This window comes from Triplophysa dalaica, chromosome 21 (genome assembly GCF_015846415.1).
Source record: "Triplophysa dalaica isolate WHDGS20190420 chromosome 21, ASM1584641v1, whole genome shotgun sequence".
In the NCBI taxonomy this organism is placed as follows: domain Eukaryota; kingdom Metazoa; phylum Chordata; class Actinopteri; order Cypriniformes; family Nemacheilidae; genus Triplophysa; species Triplophysa dalaica.
This window is the reverse complement of record NC_079562.1, coordinates 15027383-15048600: the sequence shown is the minus strand read 5'-3', so window position 1 is coordinate 15048600 and position 21218 is coordinate 15027383. Positions and strand designations below refer to the sequence as shown.

At 37.7% G+C, this 21218-nt stretch overlaps 1 protein-coding gene across 6 annotated transcripts in view; it reads right to left on the bottom strand.

Annotated features, from left to right (window-relative positions):
* fhit (fragile histidine triad diadenosine triphosphatase) overlaps positions 1 to 21218 on the bottom strand; it is a 272439-nt gene that overhangs the window by 69214 nt on the left and 182007 nt on the right. For all 6 annotated transcript variants that reach the window (XR_008905024.1, XM_056735294.1, XM_056735299.1 and 3 more), the window contains one exon: positions 1389 to 1534. Coding sequence is in view for 5 of the 6 variants with exons in the window: in XM_056735294.1 (XP_056591272.1) it covers positions 1389 to 1534 (146 nt within the window). In the remaining variant the exon portion in view is untranslated. The remainder of the gene's footprint in view (positions 1 to 1388; positions 1535 to 21218) is intronic.

Below are 21218 nucleotides of genomic sequence, written 5' to 3'. Positions count from 1 at the left end.
GCTCCACACACAAAATATGCACACATACCTATACACATCGACACAGACACACACACGGACGGACACACGCACAAGCACGCGCACACACACACACACCGACAGACACGCACGCACAGTGAAAGCAAACATATAGGATAAAGGAGAGAGAAACACAGGTCAAATATATACATTTCTATATGCAATATTAATTATGAAAAACTTCTGATTTCGAAAACGAAGGTAAGTAATTATGTTTTTATGCATACATTTTTTTTAAAGTTTTTATGACAGTGGAATAAATCTACATTTATGATAGAAAACGAACATAAGGATGTGTTTGAAAAAATATTTAAAATAATAGCTGGTCTTTGAAAGCCAAATCAAAGACTGTCACAATCACTCTTTGATCTGCATCAAAAATCGTAATAGCCCTGCTTCACAGGTCTAATACATGGGCCAAAATGTAAACAGATATAGATAGATAGATATTCATTTAGTGCTCTTTCGTTTTTCATTTTCAACTGAGAATTAAACACCTCAGATGCATCACCTTTCTGTGGAGAGTTCTGTCTCTTACATCTCAGGTACATTAATCTTTCATCTCATTTCAGCTTTTTGTCAAAGATATTGATTATTCCTTTTTGTCAGATAAATGAAAAAAAAAATGTTGGTCGTGTGTCTGGGAAGTGAAATTAGCATTTATATCAAATATGTAAAGTCACAATAGGGAAGACTGAGGGCAATGGGAATGTTTTACAGTTTTCTCCTTCATAACTTCATAACTCAATAAACCTAATGTCTTTTCATATGAGTAAAGTGTATGTATGTTTTTCAACACTATTAACACTATTTAAGTCGAATAAAAATATACAGAAATGTCTGATTATTTTTTTATTATTATTATTTGTTATGTGTTGTTAAGCCTGTTAAAAATCCTTATTATTAGTCACCCTTAATGTTTGTCAATGGGTTTTGCATATATATAATTAATAAAAAGTATTAAAAAAGGCTTGTCAACTTTGACAACACCATATTTATTCATCAAAAAGAACATTTTTTTTCCATTTCCTAAAAATAGCAAGGTTTCAGAAGGACAGCACCAATATTTAAGTACTGTTGTATAAACTATGTATACAATGTCTAATACATTTTACAAGCAACATCTTTCCCAATTGAAAGTTTTATGGAAACAAAAACAGATTTACTGTATAATATAGAGAAAATTATTTCAAACTTGCAAACGTTCTGGTTGTCATTCAGTGAATCATATCCATATACAGGCCTAGTGAACTGATGAATTCTGCACATGTGTTCTTTTTGCCTATACATTTGTGTGCCCATGTCTCAAAAATGACATAATACCAACATTTTTATTCCACAATGTCAGAGTGTAAGAACTGTTCACTTACCTGTAAAGCGATGGTTAGAGATGTCGCCTGAAAGTGTTTCTCAATAACATCAGCCACTCTCTGTGTGGTCATGAACAGATCTGACACTTCATCAGGATGAAGATCCCGGAACCGCTCGACGACTCGAAGGGGGCAAACTAAAACATCTTTAGGGGAAGCTTGTCAAGGAAAGTACATTTGATTTGAAAACAATATAAAGCCTGAATTATAGCCATACGGTCCTGTACTATAAATTGAAACTGAAGTAATGTTTAAAATCACGTATCATTCTTATCTATATAAAATAAATGTGCAAGAGATAGAATTCTCAAAGTCTGAAAGAAGATAGAAGGTCACAAAGTACTGAATTCAACCCACATATATTGTGTTTGTCTACCTAGAAAAGTAGTCCCACTCAAACTTATAGCTCAAATGCCCCAAGTTTTGTAGAGAAATATTAAAGTGTTAGGACAAAAATATAATATTTCGGATTGAAAAACCTACTGGAATGCTCTGTCCCATAGACTTCCATTGTAGGCTTAGTGCAATACCATGAATGCAAACTCAAGGTCGATCGATTCAAAATTATTTTTCTTTGTTAATCGAAAGCATGTCACAGACCCCGTCAAAAGATCTCAAGTTGTATTGAACTAAGAAAAAAATGTATGTAACGGCTTTGTAACAAACTCACCTCCAGCAAACAAAGCATTTTATAATGTTGGACAGACAATCGAAAGTGACTGGCGAATACTAGAACAAATATTTCACCACACACGCGATAAAGACAAACATTACAGAGTGGGCAAAATCCTCTCACTTTATTCAGATGAATACAAATCTCTATAATAACTACAGCAGGGTGCTGAACATATAAATGACGGAATGAGTTTTGGAACCTGAATTTTTCTCTCTCTGCCCTGAATACTAATAACATGAGCGCCAAGACACACACACACACGCGCAGATGTAGAACCAATCACACACACTCAAGCGCACAAACGCACACCCCTCTACACAACCAAAATAGAGCAGAACCTCCATGCCAGACAAATTATTGGAATATCAATGGTTCTGACGGAGGGAAGATAGGACCAATTTGAATTGGAAATGGATGAATGATTCTGATAGGCATCAGCACTCAAAACAGAACGTTCAGAGAGCCGCACTCCTTCTCACCCACTGAACGGCTTTTATTATTAAAAAGATTCATAAAACCTCTCATATCATATCATGTTTTTTGATTGTCGCTTTCATCTTCACAAATGGGCGGTTCTACTTTTCCTGTCCTTCATAACAAATCAAAACATTTATCACCGGATAAAAGTTGGGCTGAATTTATTGTTCTCATTAGCTTAAACCCTCTATGTATTATTATAGCTGTAATATACACAGAGACAAAAACAACTGTTGTATTGTTTTGTCAGCTTATGACTGAATGCTAATCTCTTCTTTTCCTTTTGTTTAAACATAGACAAAACTGTGATTTGTTTTGGCAAAATATTGCCTGAGCCGCAGAAATGAAAATGAATCCAAATTAATTTCAGTTTTGTTGAATTTAATATTTAAAGGTGCTTTGGTACAATGATCTTTTTTTGTTTATTTCTGTGAACTACAAACAATATTTCCCCCAAATTTCAAATAAAATATTGTTTCTTTTTTCATTTATATGCAGAATAAATAAAAACTGGAGAAGCAACGGTATTATTTCTACATGTATTTAGGAATACTTCCAAAATAAAAAATGTATCACTGTTTTCATGTGTCCAGTCAAATAGCAATTGGATAAATCCTGAAGTTTAATTTTGTTGAAATTCAACAAACACTGGACTGGAATGACAACAATACATCTAGAAATGTTGACTGAATGAAAATTTTAAATGGTCATTTTTTTCACACCTGTAAATTTATATATATATATATATATATATTTTAAATGCATCATATACAGTGAATACGAGTGTATTTTGTTTTCGGTGTGTTCGCAAGTGTGTAAGGAACATTGGTTAAAGGTTCACCTTTCAGAAAGCAAAATATGGCACAGCACATGTGCACACCTGCTGAATGAGCTCTGAAAACAGCTGCTGGTGGAAAAAACATGATCAATATTTGGATTCCTGTTGGCTGGTATTTGCTGCTCCCCTTTGCATGAAGAGAACCTCTTTTCATTTTTTCGCTTAAATGCTTTACACTTGAATGCCTTCAATTTTGACAAATTGTGCCTGCGTAGGAATGTCTTCACAAAACTGCAAAAACGTTGCAAACGCAACACTGAAAATATATTATTCATGTGTACAAAATCAACACGAGGTTCCATTACTAAAACCAAAATAAGCAAAGTGCTACTATCCCAAAAAAAGATGAATGCTTAGCAGAACCCCTATCAGATCTCCAGAGGACTCGAAATCTTTCAAGTCGGAGAGGTCACGAAACATATTGTTGAAAGAAGCTCAACAGCCCATGAAACACAGTGAAACGGCACACAGAAAAGTCATCAAACTCTGTATCTATTTCAGGAAACACTGGGTGGCAGGTGGTCCTCCGGCTCTTAAACATTAAATGTCCACAGGATGAAAAACATGTTTCCTGCCAGTCTAGGCTCCTGAGATCAATAGCGGCCTTCTACACTCAGAAATCCTTACGATTCAACTTTGATTCACAGAGTGAAGTGAAGTGTATTAGGGAGGATATTAAATATGGAGATCTAAAACACAGCAAAAGTCAATATCAAATGAGCCATCACTACCACACATCTACCTGCATTCCTCAAAAGTTAGGTCACGCTTAAAAATGAATGAATCATTGCATTATATATCCAAATACCAAACCATTGGATGCTGGAACTTGAATGAGTGCACCGGGCAGGCCGACGTGCAAAATTCATCCCCGGCAGATTCGGCGAGAGGAAACGTGTGATGTGTTTCTTCAGTTTGTCATGTGCGGTCCACTGGAATGCAATCACATATCATAATAACTGATGCGTTTCTTCCCGACACACAACCGTCTCACACACATCACTGGGGATTTCAAATCAGCCTTTGCTTCAACAAAGACGACGAGAGCAGAGGAGGAATGAAAAGAAAATGCCTCTATTTGGCGGGAAGTTACCGTGCAATTGAGGAGTCAGTGCGTGAAGTATTGCTGAGCTGTGGGTCGATCATCTTCACAGAGCATACGTTTCAATCGATACAACACAGACGGATCATGAAACATGTGCCAACGTACATACATATTGCTTTAGTTTTACTCAATTTTGGCTTAGATATCAAGAAAAGGCGGCAGCGTCTGAAATATTTATTTTCTCATTTGCCTCTATAGTCTATAGTCGGGATCCGCCTGCCGTACATTTCACCTAATTATAATTGTTCGTCATTCTAACCTATCAAAAGGAGTCATTTGCGTTATTTTATAGATAACTTTCCCTTTTAATTGCTTTTCCTCTGTGTCACAGAATAGCAGGTTGCGTTCACATCCGAATGTCCCTCGGGTCGGTGGCGTCCATTTCGAGGTGTCACCTCTCCCATGGTACCGTACGTTCTCGTTCCTGCCTATTTGCCTTGCTAATCAAGTGTGAAGGATGATTCTGCAGGCCGCGGAGAGAGCGTCTGTCACGCCGTAATAAGACACAGACATGCGGATGGACCCGTGTGTGAAAACTGCCATTAACCTGAAAGTACAACAACGTGTGTAGAGCAATGATGAGCACGTTCATGGATCAGAGGCTCAAAATAAGAATTGCAGGGTGCTGAATTTCAGCGGCACATGTGCGATGGAGAAACGCAGTGATACCGTCCGTATTGCCGTCTGACGACTGAATGCCATAGTTCAGTTTTGTCATCTCTTTAGCTAATAGTTCAGACATGCAGATGTGTCCATTTGCACTCTCATAAATTATGCTTTATTAGATAATAAAGGTTTTCTTGTCACCTAGTACGTCATTTATAGGTAATGTATCATTGTGGTGGCATATCGCTATATGATTTATGAAAGATGTTATGGCGCTTTCATAGTTTAGAAGATTTAAGTTCAGGGGCGGACTGGGAAGCAAATTCGGCCCAAATCGGCCCTCCACCAATTTTGTCGAGGGTGGGCGGGCGGTGGGGTGCGGAGCGTTCCTTCCACCACAACTGTCGACGGGTGGGGGGTTGTATGTCCGATTATAATAAGTCTGCCAGTCCACCCCTGGTCGCGGCTGTAGGCCGTTCAGTGGGACGGTTGTTCGGGATTTTGACAACTAGAATGTCCTACTGGTCAGGCAGCCCCTGATTCAGATGTCTCATATGTTTCTCCTTAATTGTTAAAATACGAATGGAGATGTACATGAAAGTAGATTGTTGAGGTTAAACAGTTGAACTCAATGAGTTCATATTGAAATCATAAATAATATCCTCTTTTGATTGGAGACTTGACAAATTTGAAAAAAACCTCCTCATCTGAAACTAATGAAGACATTATACATTATACAAATAACTAAGATAATAAGATGTCATCTATCATATTTATTTATGTTGGGGATTTCAGAACAACAAACAAAATTCTTTTCTAACACCATATAATTGTTTTAAAAGTTATATAATATGAAAAGTAATGGCTGATTTGTCCATTGACACACTTAAAAAAAAAATTGGACCACTAACAAAATGAAACTTTTCAAACAAAGTTAAAATAAACATTTATTATAGAGATTTAGTGCAATAAACCTTGCAAACATTTGTAAGTGTGTTTTTCAGGGGCTGATGAAATCTTGTGAAAAAATCGGAATATTACAGCGATAGTTTTTATCAACTTTTACAATTGAATAAACAACAGCATCATACCTTTTATAAACAGTCGGTGGGTGTGCCGTCTCGGGATAAAATGATATTGCGTCTGCTTATGCGGCAGGCCTCGAGTCTCATGTGCAGGTGGATCATATAAAACAAAAACGTGAAAAAAAAATCCCACTGAATGCCCAACCCATCTGGTTACAAATCCCTTAATCACAGCACATATAAATATTTACTATGAAGTTTCTAAAGCCATGTCTGTCTTTAAACAACCAAGTTATTCTTGTAAATCGCACTCTGTGTTCAGCACACAGGGGCACACAGGCAGATCCCGGGGGTCCGGCAGACAGTTTACCCCCAACATCACTGTCAATATTATAATCAATATTGTAAAACAAACTTCCTGTTTGTTGTCCCCGCGAGCTGAAATGAAATACATTACCCTGCCAGAACATACTCCCTCTCTGTCTCTCTTTTGCCTGGCATGAGATTTAATTGTCCTGGTTGATTTTGATAGGTTTAATTACTGTTTGTGCGCCGGTGTTTGCATCTGTGCGGCGAGTGCACAAAGCTCCGTGAATGGCACATACCGGCCTATATTAAACCGTTCAGATGATTGATGCAATAAGTGTGAGCTGGATATTGCTCTGAATCTTATGATGATTAAAATGCCATTTATGTGCATGACTACGCTTTTGAAATGAGGACAGCACAGAAACTTACAGGGGTTCAATTGGCATGTTAAACACTCATTTTGGTACAGTCCTCCCGTACACGTTTCTAGACATCTTTCTGGGTTTAGTAAAACTAAAAAGATGCCTTTCTTAAGTAAATCCCCTATGGCAGCAGTTCTGTCATTCCAGCAGGCGTCTGCTGTTGTTTTGGTGGGTTTTAGCGGCACTTTAATAAGGCAGACGAGCTGGTTTGGTGGCTGTGTGTGAGGTCTTTTTGTTCTGACAGTCCTGTAGTTAGGGTGTGATGCGAATAAAGACAGTTTGATTCATTTTTCCCCCGCTGGGTTTATCACAGGCTAAAAGACTGTCTGTATCGCTCAGTTCGTGTCCTGCTTTTGTGACCGAAATAGCTCTAGTAAGTGTCAAACCTGGAGCCAGAGGAGGAAAAATAACCAAAAAAGAGAAAATCTTTTGATACTGGCAAAACTATTCTTTTATCAATTCTTTTTTGACAAAAGACATACATAAAAACACATTCCAACTAATAAAAACAGGCACACTGGGCTGTGTCACAACAAGGACATAAAAAGAACTAAAGGGTCAGTCCTTCTGTAAATCGCCTCATCATTATAGCGTTCATTTTTGACAGAAAATTTTGATTTAGTTTAAGTCATATTTCAGTCATCCCCATTGTTTTAGTTTAGTCGATTTTAAACAAATTACTGAAAATATTTAAGTCAACTAAATATATATTATATTTAGTCTAGTCAGCAGAGATGGCTGAATAATGAGTAAATCATGACAGAATAAAACAAATTGTAGCCTATTGCAAAGGTTAAGAGTTAAGGTAAGGTTATCGTCTGCTGTTGTGGATGCAGATAAAGGTATAATTATCCTTACAACTAACTGAAATCCTGAATTTATCCCTCAAATGAATATTGAAGACCTTTCTATCTCAGCGTGTCATTTTCCTAGAAATTCTCCAACATTTCCCAAGAGAGTGCACACATTTGCAATGGGAGCACATGGCTGATACCGAAAGCTTGTCGGACATCGCAACAGGAAGAAAGGGGTATTTGCAAAGGGTCCATTTCACATTCCATGAGTTAAAGGGTTCCTCAAAACAAAAGTTTAATTAAGTCATCATGTACACACCCTCAAGTTGTTCCAAATATGTATAAAGAGTAAATCATTACCAGATTTATTTTTTGGGTGGACTATCCCTTTAAGACCATGCAATAGCCATTACTCCTCTAATATTCACTTTCTTTGTGTCATGCTTGAAGCCTGCGAAAATGTAAAAGAAATTTGCAATTGAATTTACATCAACAAACAGAAGTAATAACTGCAATTACAACTTGTAATTACTTTTAAAATTAGTCTAGAAAGTCCTTCCATAATTTGGAAAGCAACTGTTTCTATAAGATCACAGTTTTTTTTATATTTGTACATATATCCTTGAATTCCTTTCGTTTATTTGAAATATTCTGGGTTTCTATAAAAGATCTCAAATAAATGCAATAGACAATGAAACAAATCTGCATTTCCCTGCCAAATCAAATGCGACAGACATCACTACGTAAAATCAATACAACAGTCTTACCATAGTGACAAAACACTACAAGTCCAGTGTAATGTATGTAGCGACGTACACATTTAAACCATTATTTATAGGAGCAGTTCACTTTCAAGAAACATTTTCATGATGATTTACCTCCATGTCATCCAAGATGTTTATGTGTTTGTTTCTTTAGTCGAAAAGAAATTAAAGTTTTTGATGAAAACAGTCCAGGATTTTTCTCCATGTTGTGCAGCTTCAATGGCCTCCAAATGTTTGAAGGTCAAAATAACAGTTTAAGTGCAGCTTCAAAGGGCTTTAAACCATACCAGACGATTGAAAATGGTCTTATCTATTAAAACGATAATTTTTTTTTAAAATAATGTGCTTGTTAAACACAAATGCTTGCCTTGCTCTGTTCTGCGATGCGCGTTCATGACTTCACGTAATACGTAAAAAAATATATTTTCGACTAAAGAAACAAATACATAAACATCTTGGATGACATGGGGGTGAGTAAATTATCATTAACATTTATTTTGAAAGTGAACTACTCCTTTAAGTGTTAAAAAAGCCCGTTTTAAACTGCACTTTGTTGGTTTACTGCACTCTTGCTTTTGTGGCTGTCAAAACCTGTAACTGTCTATAAGTGACACTTCACAGCGGCCTCGAAGACTGAATTCCCATCGGCGCGTTGAGTGGCAGAGAATCAGCGAGCGCTGCGGTGATGAAGACTGGCATCAGTAGGCCAGTCAGCGCTGTAACAGCCACAACAAGACAATACAGACGATGTACAGAACACACAAATCTACACCACCCATCAAGCTACTTTCAAAGAAAACACAAAGCACATGTTTCAACAACCAGAACAAAACGTCTTGCCATCGTAACATCCAGACCGGATCGTACATCATCTGGAGATGTACAGGAACCGCGAGACCTAGGGAAAATCGTGCATCTAGTTTTGACATATCCACTTGTTTGCGAAAAGCATCTGTTTTCTATTTGATGGATTCGGAGGAGGACACTGCCGTGTTTGAGCAAGGGCACCATTCCATGTCCTTTCATTTCTCCAGGAGAACGCCTCTCTTGACTGACTGATCTCATTTCACTCTGCCAGTACTTAGGAAAAAATGAAATAAATAAATGCCTTTTACAATGAATGATCCATCAAGGTGGCATTTGTCTTTTGATTGCACTTGCGCGAAGAAAAGAGCATCTACCAGCGAGACGTTTTCAATGCGAGGCGGAAAACAAGCCCACAATTAGAATGTGATTTATTGTCTTTCTGAAACAATCACGCCGAGACCACAGCTAGAAGTAAAGGCCTTGTGATGAAATATTCAAGAGCGATGTTTGCGTGCTGTGATATATAGCAAAGGATATCACTCACCCAAAGACACACCTGAAGGGTAAATAAACACACGGCCAGTGGTTGAAATTATGCGCACATGACTCCATATTTGCCCCATAAACCTGACACGAGCTCTTTAAATGCGATGTGAATTTACAGCCAGTGTTACAGTGAAGCATCTACTGTATATCTGAGGCCTTTCATCGAGTAACACAACTTGGGTATTTGCATTGTAAACCTGTCTTTGGATTTTTGGGGGTTCCGTCACATGAAATTCACAGAGGCACAAAATCACAACAAAGTCTCGATTACTTTTAGATGGCTTGACATTTTTATTGACAAAGACAGTGATAAATCGGATGCGAGGTGATGAAGTGAAGAGGGGGGAGTGGGATCGAAGAATTTTGCAAGCTGGATTTGAACCTAAGACACCAGCACGAGCACAGAACAGAGAACTTACTGACTAAATGGAAAGTAAGCGGTCGGATATCTTTGTGTTAGGGGTCCTTCAACCCCTTTTCAAAATAGAAAAATAATTGTTAGTTTAAATCATCATTTTAACAATATTTTAATCATTTGCGTTGATTAAATTGATTAAATATTAAAATTACATTTATTTAAAACCTAAACATCCTAAATAAACTGTATAATATTGGATTAAACTAATATATGCCCTCGAAATAACTAATTGGCGATATTTGGCTGTTTTAAAAATAATCTTAATCTTTAAACAAAAAAATCTATTTATTATATTTTAATACATTTATTTGAAATGTACGATTTTAATAAAAAAAATTACACAGATTTCTCCTCTACAATCTTAAAAAAATGCTTCAAAAGACACTTCCGTGCCATAGAAGAACCTTCTGGTTCCGTAAGGAACCTTTAACATCTGAAGAACCTTTCTGCTTCACAAACTGTTCTTTGTGGTAAAACAAGGTTCTTCAGATAATAAAAAGTAAGAAATAGATGGTTCTATAAAAAATCTTTGACTGAATGGTTCTTTTGTGGAACTAAAAATGGTTCTCCTATGACATTGCTGTGAAGAACCTTTAAAGCACCTTCGTGCAGAACTTTACATCAACTGCACTTCAATTTCTAACTTAATTTCTTATTGTTTGTATATATACAGTACACTCACATTTTTTATTAATTTTGCTGTTTTATTGTTTCTTAAAATCTAAAGTGTTTGTAATCTTAAGTCATTTGCATTTTAAGGATACTTCTTATTTCTCTCTGTCAATCCTTTTATGTAAAGCACTTTGAATTGCCCTCCTGTATGAAATGTGCAATATAAATAAACTTGCCTTGCCTAAAAACAAAACAAAATCTGACAAAAAAATATTTATTTGCACTGTGAAGGACAGAAAAATCATTGGGGTCATTTCTCACGGCCTGAATAAAGAGCTGGCCTTCGATTCCGTCAATGGCGGCCGCTCCGCTCATTTGATAGCGAGTGTCTTGGGTGAACTTCTCCCTCGCAATTATCATTAAACTGTCAGGTAGGATTAGAGGCTTGTAAGCTTCTGTGAGCGATCAGCACCTGAAAGAAAAAGCCCGGGAGATATCCGGACCAATCCAGGGCCTGAAATCAAGGGTAGGCCGGCAGTAAGGTAAATCCTTGGGAACCTGCTAGGATTGTGAATACAACCTTTCCTTTACGAAACCGCTCTCACCAGGATCACTCTAAGCTTCCGGGATACAAAGTACGGATGTAGAGGCTTTAATAACCCCATAAAAGAGTTGCTTCTTCGACAAGAACAGAGAGTTGTGAGGGGCATGTGAAATAAAGTTGGGAAGTTGTCGACAGACACGTCAGCAGAATCCGAAACACGACTGGAGCTTTTATTGTAAGACGCATTGAAGAAAGCTTCATTGAATTCATTTGTGAATGTTTGCTGTTTTTAACATAATACTTAAATAGTAAAAAGCGAGTGTTCATGTAGATCCCAAAATCATACGAAATCAGATCAAGATTCTCAAATTCTTGCGTTCTCAAAAACACATTGATTCTGCCACCTTCATTTAAATTCCCAACAAGCTCTCCATAAAACATTCTACCGCAAAAAAACAAGCCCACGGACAGGAATTGACAGTTTTGCCTGACGGAATCAATACCATCAATCCAGAACCATCTTAAAAATCTGATATGATTAAACAAGAAGCGGACGGGGGGGTCGACATATGCCTGAATCAATAAACTGCGGTAAATGCTTCCAAGTAGAGCGTCATCCAGGAGATGAAATCAGAGCACTTCTAGAAAGCTGTCTCACTCTTTCTTCTCCGAATAGCACCGCTCACCACAAGAGAAGCTCGGCAGAATTTATGGATCACAAGGTTAAAGGGGACGAACGAGTAGGGACTTTGGAGACAGCGAGATGTCAAAGCATTAAGTCTCGACTGTCAGATCTCTTATAGGACCACTCTAAGATGGCCTCTCTCCACGGCCCGAGGAAATGGTCAGGTCCTAGTGTCAGTCAGAACATTTTAAAATATTCTAAACATCAGAGCTTTACAGACGTGTAGTGAAGAGAAAACCAGAGGTCACTGCCGCTTTCGGTAACTTTGCTAGGTCATGTTATCAGCGTATTAGCTCAGTTCTAAAACCTAGTGGGCCTATGGGTATTTTAGGGGCAGGCACATTGTAAGACACGAGTAGCCTATACATTAACCTCATTTTATTGATTTTACATAAAGACCCCCAGTGGTGAAAATCAAGTTTTTAAGGGTGCTTATATGATTATGTGGCGTTTTTAATATGCTTTAAGATAAACCATGCGCAAATTCATCCTTTTAAACCGTTGCTGAGTATTTTCTCCATATAACTGCAGTTTGAAACTGCCTCTGTTTATGACGTCATAACCCTGTATCCAATCACATCAACTCATTTGACCCCTGTGGATCAGCAGTTTGAGGTGTAAAGATGGCGCATAAGTTCAGGCTAAAATGATCGCTGAACTGCTGTGTCAACTCTCAGTTTCACCTTCAGTCTCAGCAACGTCTGGAACTGCCAAGTGCGATTGAGTGAAGGCGGAGCTAATTTGCACATTCACGTGTCACATTTATTTTCACAGGAAAATAACTACAGCTGAACGATAGTTTCCGAAAACAGACGACATCTTTGGGGTGTAAGGAGGAAGAACTAAATCACAAGCACACCATAGCCTACATCATCGCATTACCCCTTCATAACTGTTTTGATTCACTTTAAGTATGTGTTGTTTACATTATGCACGTATGTCCCAATTGCCGACAAAACGTCATGTCCGGCATCTTTTAGCGCTGGGACGGCTCCATCTATCAGTTTCAAAAAATCTCCAAATCCAGCGTTACTGTATATCAACCGTTTGTATAACATCCAATGCTGAAATGCAGTGTGCAAACTAACACACCCTAGATTCCCTCACTATCGCAAAAGTAACAAGCTGTAGCTGCAGGCCCACAGCGCAGCCAACTTTGACGCAGCGCAGCCAATCTTAATGTTAAGCGGGTCATCCTTTTGCTCGTCGGGTAATGCGTGGATGGGTACTTTCTTTCGCCATACCGTGGACATGCTTTTCTGGGAGAATTGTTGTAATAAATGTTGTTACGTAAAGGTTTTTCATGTTCAAATTTTTTCCCAAAATCTATACAAACCGTGGGGGAGTGTATCGATCATATAAATACTACATACTTCGTCCAAATCATTTTTTGACAAGTTGACCATGTTAAGCATGAAAAGCCAGCATTTTTAACATTGTACTGTAAAGAAGTCAGAATGCATGAAACTGTATTAAATCCCCCCTTTAAAACACGCTGCTCAGAAAGCAGTTCCCTATATAGGCTAAAGACAAGAATATGTCTAAGTATGAGTATGAAACAAAGCTATTGTGCTTTGTATACTAAGCACAAGACGTACAGCAAGTACAGAGATGATAAGATTATTAGACCGCCAGGCAGTTAACGTGAGGCGAGACCTTGAGCTGTGTTTAGCTGGTCTCTGAGGGGAAGCTTCGGGGTATGAGACTGCCAGCAAAGTTGTTTGTTCTTAAAAGCTTTGTTGGAAAAGCAGAAGAGAGCGGCTAGATTACGGCACTGCCTATCGATGACTGCACGGGAAAAAATATCATCAGCCATTTCGCCGTTTGAAGTTAATAGACTGCTGGGACAATGTTTGTGTTTGTTTTTTTCATGATTGTCGAGAGCCATGACAAAATGCTCTTTGTGTATTGTGTCTTCAGCCATCTGGTCCACAGCTGAGAGGAGAAATAGTGCCTTTCTTATTTTGTAAAAAGACACAACTATCTCTTATTTCCGATACCACTTCTCAGCATCACTTTGAACCTGTAACCTAATATTTAAAGACAATCTGTTTGTATTCCCATTCGTTTCGTTTTACAAGAACAAAGCTTGAGAATGACTATAATAAGAAGTGTTATGAAACGTCTTTTTTTCCAGCATTTTGAAATGACAAATGTAAAAACAAATCGAGATTTTGTATCTTCTACGACAACGTTGTGTTTTTACTGCATCGCCATTTCTTTAATGGATACTTCCTGAGTGCTTTCAACAAACAACACAAAGAAAAGATTCAGCGCCACACAGACTGATTGTATAGTTCCTTCGAGATCCTCCTCTGTGCTGCCTGGAAAAAGCTTTGACGATCACCGGCCTAAAATACGGATTTGATAATGTACACAAGCAACAAAAGTGTAGCTTTCTCTAAACAATGATGTACCATTGACAAATGGACAATCCTCACTGGAGTTTTGTAAACGACCACACAATTGTGCGACAAAAACAGAATATAAAGAGCGGTGGCTATTATAGTAGAGAAAGTTGTAAACATCAGACAGTAAAAAGTTTGAGATACTGCAAGCAATAGAGAGAAAATAATAAAGCTATTGTACAGCATAGTTTTGATTTTTTGTTCTTTCCCCCACAGTTGTTTATCATTACACGACAGCGATAAAAACAAATAAATATTATTGTTGTGATTAGTGTATATTTTGTCACAAAGATATGCAATAACTTGGAACTAGTTTGTGATTGTTATGGTTTCAAATTCACAAAATACACTTCAAATATTAATAGTTTCCAAAGTATAATTTGTCTGGAGTTACTGGAGTTGGTTTGATTACTTGAATGATGGATGGATGTGCTTTTGGAGTCCTAACATAAGGTGACTTATATGGACATAAAATGTATATTCTTATCAAAAAATGGATTGACGTTAGACAAAGGTTTTACTTTACACAAGCACTTACGAAGCAAAACTACATTCAATATTTTACAGCAGAGCACAGAAAGAATAATGTTCCTATGTTCCCAACACTGATATTTATTGGTTACCCATAATCACAGAAACCCTGGAATATGGATCTATGATAAATTCTTTGGCTGGCACAGTAATTATAATTAAAATATTTTTTTTGTGCAGCAAGACCATTTTATACGGATTTAAAATAATCCTTTTTAAATAGAGGCTTTATATTTTTTGTTGGTTGCAACAACATTCTTTGGCCCCGAGGATGAGGACAAAACCACCAGGGACTGTAATGCTGATCAAAGCGTTCAGCAAGCGATCAAAAAACGCTAAAGGTCCCCGTGATGCAGCCCATGTTCTGTGTTGCACAATGTCCCAGATGGAAACAACGTTAATGGTGAAGAATACTATCCTCCCCTCTGGATCCCTGTCATTCTCATCTAAGTCTGTGTGACGTGAAATCTCACGAGCCCGGAGCTCCGGAAACCAGTCTATATTCTTACCAGATAATGATTTCAAAAGAACAAGCACGTGTACGCTAACCCTTATAGTTCAAAGCAGGAGACATTGAAACTCAGACGTAAAAGTGGAAGCCTGTTTATCCTAAAGCCAAAGAGCAAAGGTTGCAAGAAGAGAACAAAAGAACAGAGAGCAAGAAATTGGATAAAAGGTAAAATATAAATCCTTTGAGCTTGATGTAATGATGGTTGTGGAGGTTTTGAGAATGCAATCCTACAATCTCCTCTTCTGTCTCCTACTGATCTTTACAATAATCTTTGGTATATTGTGTTACCGCTGGTAATCCCTGCTGGAATAAAACGCCTCAAACAGCTTCGGATGCAGGTTTAAATTGAGCTTGTCTTCCAGCCAGTTTCTTGTTTGCGGTACACAGCATGCACACATTTTATAGACTTAGGTGACCTTATGGGGAGGGTGAGATCTTAAGTTTTTGTCATAAAACATGATTAATTTAAGTTGTATTACTTTTAAATAAATAAAAATATTTTAATATACACTTGATATTTCTGATGAATTCTAATTAGAGTTATTATAGTTTTGATTTTAGTTTAATGTAGTTGAATCATTATTTGGTTCGCCTTGCCGTGGCCGGGATTTTATGTGAAAAGTTGTTACATCAACAACTTTCAGAAACCTATACGAACCTTGGGGGAAACCACCCCGAAACAAACTTCTATACTGAATCATATGCATTAAAATATAATGGGATATACTGTTTTAATAACACTTAATGTTTGATGTTCATCATCACATCATTGTATGACTAATTAAACATATAACTTGGATTTAACATTGGAAATATGAAGTGTCAAACGCATACACTTCATTGAGTTTATTTTAGATTGTTTTATAAATGCATTACAGTCGTTTCATGAGCTTCATTTCATACCTTCCTGTTAGTGATATGAATATCACCGTATGATATTTCTGTGATGAACTTCAGACAACTGGCCCGAGCCGACCACTGACGTCGGGCATGACGCGATGTATAATTAAATGTATGCTGGATAAACGTTGAATATCTGTGAAATTAACAGACAGCAGTGTTGCCATGACTACCTTTTAGAATGAAATAAATTGCATTTCGTGGGTAAGTGAGTGAAATATGTATGCACGGTGGAAATCCATTAACGTTCGCTACAGAAATGTTCCTCTCATCAAGGGATCTCAACCTCTGATTCAAATAAACCACTTCAGCTCATCTATTATTCAAACTGAAGTTCCATCTACAAATTTATTCGTCTACGCTCTTCGCTAAATTGAATGGGATGTGGAAGAAGATGGAAAGGCAGAGAAAGAACAAAATGATTGTTCTGTTCGTTGGCAAATCTGTTTAATATTAATCTGAGAACTTGGACGTCCTTGTCGTGTGGACTGTTTGTAATAAAGCAGTGATAACACCATTGAGGAATTTATATAGTGTTTTTCATTTTAATTATACTGAATTCTACACATTCCTTTAAATTTAGGTCAGAAACATACTGCAGGTATACGAATGTAAAAGTTGCAAGATTATTATAAAGTATTATGAGATTATTTTTCATGACATATATAGCACAGCCATGCTTCCCATCCTTTGGAACAGAATTTGCATACATCTACAACATCCTAAAATGCTGTCTGGTTTAACTCACTTGAATTTGGACGAAAGCTAATTTGTATACGTGTGTGTGTGCAGGAGAGAAAGATGGAGAATGTGTGTTCGTTCAGGCCGCCGAAGCCCAATCTCATGCGGAAATGAAAGCCTCGGTTGACACTTATCTGCAGCATCCCTCACCTGGGGAAAGCCGACAGAGTGCTGGACCACCCCTGATAACTTCCTAATCAGTTCCCCTCAGTCTCGGCTATTTATGAAGGACGACCCCCATGCGGACAGGATTTTTAATTTGCCATGTAATCGTGTACACTGTTAAATTGGAGCACAGGGCTAGATTAAATTTAAAAGTCAAATGATTTGTGGAGGATTAAGCTTGTGCGGTTTGCAAGATGATAATGATATTATGGATGCCATCCTGCGTTGTCAACTCGAGAAACTTTTCTAAAGCGGCATCCAGCAACTTTGCAGATTGGGTTGACGTCGACCCAGTTGGCGGCACTTTCAATCAAGATAAACGCGATCCGCAACTAGCGTTATTAGCATGAGAATGGATGTCATTGTCTAAAAGGTATCTTGTTTAATTGGTGATCGCAACATTTTAGAAAGGTTGAATTAAACACCTCATGAATAAATCATGGAGGAATATCTGTTTCTTATTTTCCTTCTCGTGGGTCCGTCTTAAGCAGTTGTACAGCCAGAATGTGATTCATTTCAATCTTGTATAAATCCATAAAATTAGCAAGCGAAAGTGGAAATTCATTCCAAGGGAAAGTGAAACGTAAAAATCAGCTCGGGAGAAAAGAGGGAAAAAATGAAAAAGCACAGTACAATCTGTTCCTGGAGATGATCGGGGCATTTTGCGAGGGATGGGACGCTGAGAGATGATTGGAAGGCATGTGTGTTAAATACGCGCCAGAGGAACAGAAACCGGCCGTACCATATGTCACATGTTCAGTGACATACATGAATCCAAAACTAATAGAGTCCCACATTTACTTCGCAGTAGATATGAATTGAATGTTTTTCAGTTCTACTGTACGCAGAGATGGTTCCAAGGCCAGTGAGTCATGCAAGACTTAAGGCCAAACATTTGTGCATGTAAAATACACCATAATTCGAAAGAAATATTGAAACATAATACCTTGTAAAACCCTTTATATGCATTTTAAAATGTTATAGTACATTGATTTTCATGAAATGAGTCTCTCGCACTTTAATGTTCAAAACGTTTGTTACTAGACCTTTTTCCAAGATATTCAGTCATTTGAGTATTTGAAGTATTTTGGTGCCAACAAAGGATTTTCACAAAAAAATAATGTTTCACTCAAGGTTCTTTCCAACCGGATGAATTCAGGAAGAAAGTCCCTAAACGAGTGAAGAGGGCTGTCGTTTGTGAATAAGTTTTCCCTCGGGCTCTTTCCCCGATCGCATTCGCACTGGCAAAAGGACCTATTTAGTCATGTGAGCACGTCTGTCGAACAATCACTTACAAGCAAACAAAACAGAACAGAAGTTCGGCCAATAAGCGTTTGCTTACGTCACGGTAGTTCCTACCCTGCTCGGAAAAGGAGCTAAAGTGTTCCTCCAAAAGGTTCTATGTAACTAAAATTCTCTTCTGTTCCTGATGTGCGAATACAACAAAAAACGGTTACTTCAGGCAAATCGTCCCGGATCTATGAAATCGTTCATGCGGAAAACCACTTGAGATGTCACAGAGGAACCATTTTGGGTTCACAAAGGAACCGTTCAGTCAAAGATTTTTAAGAGAATAATGTCTTTCTCGACTTTCAATAGTTGAAAGAACCTTTTCCAGTACTAACTGCGATTTCACACCAAGAGCGAATTCAACAAAGTTAATGCAAAGACAAGAGTTCAGCAAATTTGTATCGTGCAATTGATGCGAACGTGCAATATTTAAGCAACTCAATAAATGAGGGAGTGGACTTTAAAGTGAAGATTTAATGGAAAAAAGAAAAACAATTCAAACATTTCGACTTTCTGTAGTTGTATGTGTATAGCACGATTGTAAAAACAAACACAAAGTACGTTGTACAGGTTACACTTGAGCCATTGCAAGCGTTTTCCCCACTTTCTCTTTTTCTTCAGCCCCTCTGTAGTCCTTCCCCGTCATTTAAAATGTTTATTGTCAGTATCTAGACATGAGTACACAATTAATAGCTTCAATTTGTCTCTGTTCGAGCTTCTCTAATTGCAGGAAATCACGTTTTTGCAAGAGGATGCACATTATCAGCTTGAAAAATCACTAGACTAATGCGCCTTAATTTGATTTAATTACCAAGTTCATTAAGAGGGGCAAATTAAGACATGTTTAGCCAGAGGGCTAGTCAATCCTCCACTATGTCGCTCACTTACTGTGCTTTAGTTAATATAATAAGTAACACTGAATGTTTGTGTCTGTGAGTGCCCTGAGATGGACGGACCATATATCTGGGGTGTGTCCATGATGCTGGATAGACTCAAGCCTACCTGTGCATCAAAAGTTTTGAAAACGGATGTATATTTGTGCAAGTATACAGATATGTTGGAACTGACTCCCTTTTGTTGGGTTTGTGTACTCAGATGGAGCAACAGAAGCGCAATGCTGAGCTAATGACGGTGGTAATCTAACAGTTTGCCTGTGGTCTGGTGTGGCGGACCTCATTAGCGTCGGTACGACATCAGTAGGAAGGAGTTTGTCAGCTTCTTATGCGTTCTTTTGGAGTTTTCATATTATTTTTTTCAAAGCAGATCGGTTTCAAAGACCACTCTAAGCTTCTCTCAGCTTGAGTTAAGAGGACTCCACAGGGCATATAAAGTGTGTGTGTGTGCTTGTGTTGCTGTGCAATGCTTCTCTCGTGCCCTATTGGGTACCCAAATGTATTGTTGGACAGTGCACCAGCAAGAGTAGAAGGACGTGCAGGGTTTTTTGGCATAATTTGTTGAAAAATGAAAATTGTGTCATCATTTATTAACTCTACCTCATGTCATTACAAACCTGTATAACGTTCTTATGTAGAACACAAAAGAGGATATTTTGAAGAATGTCGGGAACCAAACAACATTGCACAACCTTTTAGTGCATTGTAATGTCTTATAAATAATTGTTATACACTTAAAACATTATAACACTTAGCAATTCATTGTTACACTACACATGTATATTGATTATAAACTACATATAATTCATTACAACACAGATTAGGAAGACTTTTAATGCATTTCACTTTAATCACTCTCTATAATGCATTATACATACATGCTTCAAGGAAAGTGTTTCCATATCTTCTAATGTGTTCCACTGAAGAAAGAGTCATACATATTTTCAATGAGATAAAGATGAATAAATGTCTGAATTTTCATTTTTGGGTGAACTATCCCTTTAATCAGGTCAGGGCAGGCTTGTTGGGGTATCGTATGAGTCTAAAATGTTAGCCACTAATAACAATATTCAACAAAAATAATTTTACATAGTTGTTTCACCCACAAGTTTCTAATAGGCCTTAAATATGACATGTTGCTCCATACAGTGTGAACTTGCCACACAATGTCAGCTCAAAGTGCTCAGTGAACAGTTTTTTTTTTTTTCTCTCAAAATGTTGTCAAAAACACAAACCTCTATCTTCGAAAGCAACTTTCAAAAACAAACAGTGTTTCAACTACCTCTGGTCTCCTTTATATTGTTCTGCTTTTTTATGCTTGTGGAATGGTGATGTGCGTGAGTGTGCCAAAAACCCTGCACCCAGTGAGGGGCTGACGGACCCCAGCAGAGCCCCAATCTCTCCCTAGGGCCTAAAGCAACAGTAAAACCCCCAGTGGATTGTGGGAAATGTGAAACGTGATGATTTCTGACAGCACTTTATGCTTATGGAATGATGAATTGTGTGTGAGGACATACGTATATGCGTATGCACTTATAGCAATGTACAGTATGCCTTAAAATCTCATTTTCTATGCCAATGCATTTTTTCCATATGCAAAAGAGTAATATCCTCCGTATGGTTTGTAAACAGATGGATGAAATAATCCATAAATGGAAAAAAGCAGAAGATATTACATTCTATGGAAATATATGAGCTACAGGGTAAAGGGAAGACAGTCTTCATAACAGCACAGACAGGAAAAGATAGCAAGTTTCATGAAA